At 43.0% G+C, this 6,689-nt stretch overlaps 1 protein-coding gene across 2 annotated transcripts in view; it reads left to right on the forward strand.

Annotated features, from left to right (window-relative positions):
• Window positions 1–1,605: 1,605 nt before the first annotated feature.
• TBC1D8B (TBC1 domain family member 8B) overlaps window positions 1,606–6,689 on the forward strand; it is a 90,080-nt gene continuing 84,996 nt past the window's right edge. Inside the window, exon 1 of one of the 2 annotated variants that reach the window (XM_055081576.1) lies at window positions 1,606–1,836. In XM_055081576.1, the coding sequence (XP_054937551.1) occupies window positions 1,707–1,836 (130 nt within the window). In that variant the 5' untranslated portion in view covers window positions 1,606–1,706. The remainder of the gene's footprint in view (window positions 1,837–6,689) is intronic. The other variant, XM_024128102.3, reaches the window with a different exon arrangement.

Genomic DNA, 6,689 nt, shown 5'->3' on the forward strand with positions numbered 1-6,689 from the left:
AGCTCGGTGCTTTGTGACCACCTAGAGGGGTGGGATAGGGAGGGTGCGAGGGAGGGAGATGCAAGAGGGAAGAGATATGGGAACATATGTATATGCATAACTGATTCACTTTGTTATAAAGCAGAAACTAACACACCATTGTAAAGCAATTATACTCCAATAAAGATGTTAAAAAAAAGAAATTATGTTCCTTAATACACATCCAAATTAGGATGGCTTTTCCCAAGGATACATTGCAGTTTGGGCTGTGGGAAGACTGCCTCTTCCCACCCTGTCCGGAAAGCTGCCTTCGGATAAAGGACTGCGTTTCAGAAGAGAATCCCAAATTGACCTTTTTCTCACCTCCACGAAAAATCCCTGCTCGTAGCAGACGCCTGCCTTCTTTGGGCTGGCCCACATTTTGCGAGGGTTAAGCCACAGACGCAACTCCAAGCAGAGTTCTTTGGCTCCAAGACTTGGTATCCGGGTGTGCCCCACCCCATTTTTTTTTAAAAAAGCCAGATCCTTGAGGCTTCATTCTCAAAGTAGCTTGCCAAGAGCCCCTTGTTTTTTGTACACTGCCTCCCAACTCCTTCCTTCCTATAAACGTGTTTTCGCTTTTAGTGCACTCTTTAATTCTGGTGGGCTTAGTTATTCGCAGTAAATAAAAATGTCCCTCAAGTAATTTCTCATAAATCACTGACCTCATTCACCTTAGTGTTTAAGCAGCTGCGTATCATTGTCAAGGTACAAAGAGGTGCAGCTTGCCCTGAAAGGGATTTTTTTTTTCTTAAAGAGTTTAAGAAAGAAAAAAAATCGTTCATAAATTGTTTACATCCAGTAAAGCAAAGTTGGACGACATTTTCTGTGGCTGATTACAACAGTTAAATAGAACAAATCTGGGAAGGGAGGAGCGCGGCGTAAAAAACACTATGTGGCTTCTGGAGATTTTATATTCTTATTGTACGCGCGGAAAGAGCTTAATCTAAGGAAGATTCTCAATCGGACAAGGAATCGTATCAAACTCCACTTACTGTGTGACCTTGGATAAGTCACCGAACCCGACTGCGCATTTGTTTATTTATGTGCAAGTTGGGGAGTGAGATATGCTTCGTGAGACTTCTGCAAGGATTATGTGAGACATTGTGTGAAATCTCTTTTGTACGTAAGAGCTCATTAAACGTTAGTTGCAGCTACTGCTCCTTGCCAGAATGGCCGTTCGTTACTCCCAAATTCCGGAAACTGTTTTCGACAGTTTAACAACCTCGGCCGTAAAAGGATGAGAACACCCAACACTTCCATACCCGGGCTCACTTATTTGCCAGAAAACGCTTTAAACTTTCGATAGGCAAAATGCACTTAACTGGTGGCGGGACCCGCTTTGAAAGCACCCCCACCCAGTTCTCACCCCCAGTGGATTGTGGGAAGTGTAGTCCCGCGCTCCAGGTGCTTGAGTACAGAAAAGCGAGGAGTAAACTACAACTCCCAGAAGGGAAAGGAACGGGACTATTTCCCAGTCGGGCGGTAGCGCTGTGGGAGGGAATTGGCAATCTCGCTGCCTACGTGGGAGAGAAGGGAGGGTTGGGGGAAGTGTGGAAAAGCAGAACCTGAGCAGCTGCCGCCTCAGGCAGATTTGGTGGGAGAAGTAGAGGGGAGGAAACGGGTGGAGGGGTGAGGTGAGGAGGGCATCTGGGTCGCTGCTCCCGGGCGGCATAAAGTTCTTCGCGATGTGGCTGAAGCCCGAGGAAGTGCTCCTGAAAAATGCGCTGAAGCTGTGGCTGATGGAAAGGTCCAACGACTACTTCGTGCTGCAGCGGCGTCGGGGCTACCGGGAGGAAGGCGGCGGGGGGCTCACAGGTAAGCTTTGGTCATCCTCTTCACAACCTCGCCTCTGGGCCGTGTTCGCTGGTACTTAAAAGGTGGTGAGGGACACAGTCGTCGCCTTCCGCCGCCCGACCTTAAACCCTGGGCGGGAGGGACTGGGGTTCTTCTCCCGTCACCACCCGTCGCCCTCACTGAGTCCTGAGAACGCCTCCCTCGACCAGCAGTCGGTCTTTGGGTGGGACGGGGAAAGGGAGGAGGGGTTCCTTCTGAAGCCAAGGAAAAATCTGAAGTAAAGGAAGTGTTCTTTCTGAGGCAGAGTAGCTGCCCTGTCGCTTTCCATGGGGGAGGGGGCTGGTGACGAGCGTTAGACGTGGGCAGGTCGCATTTAGGCTGGTGACCCGGGCCAGTTCGCAGTTGTGCACTTAACTTTTTTCACAAGCCTCCCAGCCCCTCCCCCGCCATCAGTAACCGCCACCCTGGGGGTGGGAGGTGTAATTGTTTGGTAGGAGGGATGATGAGGAAAAAGGGAGGAGTTCCAATCCTGTCTCGAGGAATTGGCATCAAATGAGAGGTTAGGGAGTCAGGGGGAGGGTCCGAGTGTGGGGGAGGGTCCGAGTGCGGGGGAGGGTCCGAGTGCGGGGGAGGGGGAGGGGGAGGTCTCAGAATTGCTGAACCCTCCCGATTTAGCATCTTTCACTTTGTCTCCAAGTTTTCAATCCTTGGGATCCCCTCTCAAAGTAACCTTCGTAATTCATTTCTCTCTTGGGAAAAGAGAGAAATGCCCTTTCTTTCAAAACCGAGGTTGTAAGCAAACCAGTTAAACAAACGGAAGTTTCTCTTCCCGCCTAATCTATCCTGCCTTCACTTCTTTGATTTACAAATCAAGAACTCTGTCTGGGTCTATTGTTTAAAGCCTCCAAGGAGTTTTGGTCTGAGACCTGTCGTCTTGGGCAGGGGCATGCAAACTTTTGGTCATTGGGAGACCAGAGCTCTTTATCGTGACAACTTCTAGTTTGGTATTGTGGCCTTGAAGTGATGAACCAGGCTTAATTCAGCAGCGAGATGGAATGGGGAGAGGGAAGAGTCCCAAAACCTGCATGTTAGTCCCATCCTAGTCTCCTGTTGAATTATATTCGACAAATTCTTTCATTTATTCAACCTGAAGCGCCTACTATGTGCCACATGGAATGCTAGGGTACAAAGATAATTAACATTCAGTTCCCTGCCTTCGAAGTGCTCTTAATCTGGCAGAGGGTCGGATTTGGGGGAAGTAACCAGCAAACCAGGCAAATTATAATTATAACCGTTAACTACTAAACCAGGCAAATTGTAATTAGGACCAAACAACTAAAGGGTTGGGTAAAGATTCATGGAGGAGGTGACATTGCTTTTTCTCTTCTGGTAAATGGTGTCTACCTCAGAGCTGAGAGGATAAAATGAAAGATAACAGAAGCCAAATCAATGTGTTTTGTTAAGATGGTGATGAACATGTGCTGTTATTTCCTTTTTTTTCCCAAGACCCCAGAAGTGTGGAGAGAATTTTGAGGTTCTATGGGACATTAAATAAAAAATCTTGCATGACCTATTCATCCTATCCAGCGTCTGAAAAGGCTCTCTTGAAAATATGGCAACAAAAATTGCCTGATTAAACTTCACATTTTGTCGTTTTCTCATTCTCAAAAATTACCAGTGTTATTTTGCAGAGGAGTCTTTCCATTTATTAGATGTATATGTTTACCAGATTAAAACTTGAGAATCAATGGTCATAATTACCCAGTGACAATTTACCCACTTGAGTCCATTGAGAACAGATCGGAATATATTTAAAATAGATTTTCCAGCCCAGTGGTACAGCACAATATTTTGGTTCCCCATAATCTTACTTTACCAGAATTTTTCTGGTACTCCTGGCCTCATCTACCAAAGAAGTGTATTTCACTTTGTTACAACTACTGTGTTCCTGAAAATTAATAAGTAAATGAGCTTTTTGAGAATCAAATCACTGTTATGTATTAGTAAATGTTTTTTTACTTGTTGCAAATTTTCTTTATATAATCACTCCTTGTTTTCTGTGTTTGGTTTTTCATTTGACGTAGTTTTTTTTGTTTGTTTTTTTGTTTTTTTTTTTTTGCCACACGGCTTGTGGGATCTTAGTTCCCCGACCAGGGATTGAACCTGGGCCCTCGGCAGTGAGAGCTCGAGAGTTGTAACCACTGGACCTCCAGGGAATTCCCTTGACATGCTTTCCTAGAGCATGGATCAGTTGCACCAGTTTCTTATCTCTATCCTACCCACTTCCATTTACTCTAGCCCCATCTCTTTAGAATAAGAGAGTGTTTATCTGAAGAAATAAACCAAGATTTCTTTTTTTTTAATATAAATTTATTTATTTATTTTTGGCTGCTTTGGGTCTTCATTGCTGCGCATGGGCTTTCTCTAGTTGCGGCGAGTGGGGGCTACTCTTCGTTGTGGTGCGCGGACTTCTCATTGCAGTGGCTTCTCTTGTTGAGGAGCACGGGCTCTAGGTGCGCGGGCTTCGGTAGTTGTGGCCCGCGGGCTCAGTAGTCGTTGCTCGCAGGCTCCAGAGCACAGGCTCAGTAGTTGTGGTGCACGAGTTTTGTTGCTCCGCGGCATGTGGGATCTTCCCGGACCAGGGCTTGAACCCGTGTCCTCTGCATTTTCAGGCGGACTCTTAACCACTGCGCCACCAGGGAAGCCCTAAACCAAGATTTCTGCCACACATGTATGTTGAGAACAGCCACAGCCCCATTTTTGTGGTCAGTTCATATCTCTGCATGTTTGCTTTACCTGTTGTATTGTCAAGATGCTTGAAATTACCACATGAGAGTTACCACTGTATTTCATGTAAATTAAACAAAATGGATCAGAATGGAGCAAAGAGGTGTTTTTAAGGTTCGTTTGGTTCTTTTTGGTCCAGAGCAAAAGTGTGCTGATTTTCATGGCTGCTCAATTACTGTATTCTTACTTAAAATCGTGAAGCCAGAAGCTTTGATGTGCTTTACCACAAATCCACATTTGGATTAGCTCTCACAGGAGTTTGACTGTGTGCCAGCATAAGCTTGCCTTTGTCCATTTTGTTTGCTAAAATCCAATGTTACGTGCTCCCCCTTTAAGAGATTCGTTTATATATTTTTTAATGAAGAAAAGATAATGACCATCTAGAAATGTTAATAGTTGTACTTTCTTTAATATTTCATTTCTTGGCCATGTGATAATTGGCAATAAGCACCAGCAATGTAATGACTTTAGCTGTGGATTTGGTGAAGTTAGTTGACTCTTTTTTTTTCTTTAATTCTAATAATGGAATTGGAGCAACAGAGAACCCTAGGATGGTTTTAGTAAGAGAATAATTTGGAAGTTAGAGTTCTTAAATCCTTTTCTAAATTTCTGAAACTTCTAGTGGATATCTGGTAGATTACTTACCATTTGCCTAACTGTATCTTACTTAATTGTCCTGGTTCACAGCAGGGTGGAATATCTTGTGAAAATTTTTGTTATACATAAGATTATTTTTCAGATAAAGTGATCTGTACTTTATTACTTCTCATTTAGAGAAGTAACTCACCCTTCTGGATTTTTGCAGTTACCTTGCATTGTTCCTTGTTCCTCCTGTCTGATAAGGGTGATGACTTTTCTCTGGCACCTAAATTTAGCACCTGGCTTTATGTAATTAAAAATAATTTATGCATATTTGGCTTATTAAGCACAAATCAACAATTTGCTCTGCTTGGCAGATGGGGGCTACTACATGAGTGAAATTATGGGGCTACATTCTGTTAAGTATTCTCGTGTATGGGACTTAGGAAGGTCTGCCAGTTAGGAAGCTTTAATTTAGATAGTTTGTTGAGAGTATTTTGCTCTTGAATCTTCCATATCTGAAAGTGTAAGCAGGTTCTTGTGTGTTGGGTTGACAGCCTCCCTCGGTAGACCTCTTTTTTTGTGATGTAGAACAAGACTAAGAAATAAAACATGAAAATGCAGGATGTTTCCTTATCTCTTCTTTCATCTTGGCATCATTACTTTGAAATTAAACCATCTGTAAAAACTAGAACATGGTGATGTTTGAAATGAGCTTTCCATTTCAAAATGTTTTATGATATTTATATAAACTTAATAAATCACTATGTGAGTTATCATAATTAAACACATACATAAAAAACAATAAGGTAGCCTTTTTTAAAAGTTCTTCATGACCATCCCTCAAAAATACAAGGCTTTTCTCTCTTTTTTCCCTACCCCAAGCTCAAGGACCAAACTCTGAAAATGTTCTCAGTTTTCCTTGTCAAAATATCCCTGCATTCCATGCTCACAAAGGAACCATCTGGTAAAATTTTGGCCTCCCAGGTACCTCATTACTGGGACCAGGGTGCACAAATGGTGGCCTTGACATTTCATTTTACATAAGGAAAGATCAACCCTCCCCCACACACACATACACTGTAAATTAATAGATATCATTTTGGCTTATTAAAGAGAAAATCCCATAGGGCAACCTATGGGAGGCAAATCACACTGTGTGCTCTGCTCCTTTTTTCCCTCCCTGGAACCTGGATCCCTGTGAAATCAAGCAAAAGATTGCCTTTAAAGATCTCCTAGAATGATAAAGGACAGCTTTGTAGGAGGTTTTGAGATATGAAGATGGTCAGTGTCACCAGTTTTTCTAGGTAGTAACGGAAGGATTATTATTTTTTGGTAGGGATACATCTATATTATTATCTGTCTAAAACATTAATTATGCTTACAACTGAATATTTTTAACATCTTTATTGGAGTATAATTGCTTTACAATGTTGTATTAGTTTCAGCTGTATAACAAAGTGAATCAGTTATACATATACACATATCCCCATATCCCCTCCCTCTTA

Source organism: Physeter macrocephalus, chromosome 21 (genome assembly GCF_002837175.3).
Source record: "Physeter macrocephalus isolate SW-GA chromosome 21, ASM283717v5, whole genome shotgun sequence".
NCBI lineage: Eukaryota > Metazoa > Chordata > Mammalia > Artiodactyla > Physeteridae > Physeter > Physeter macrocephalus.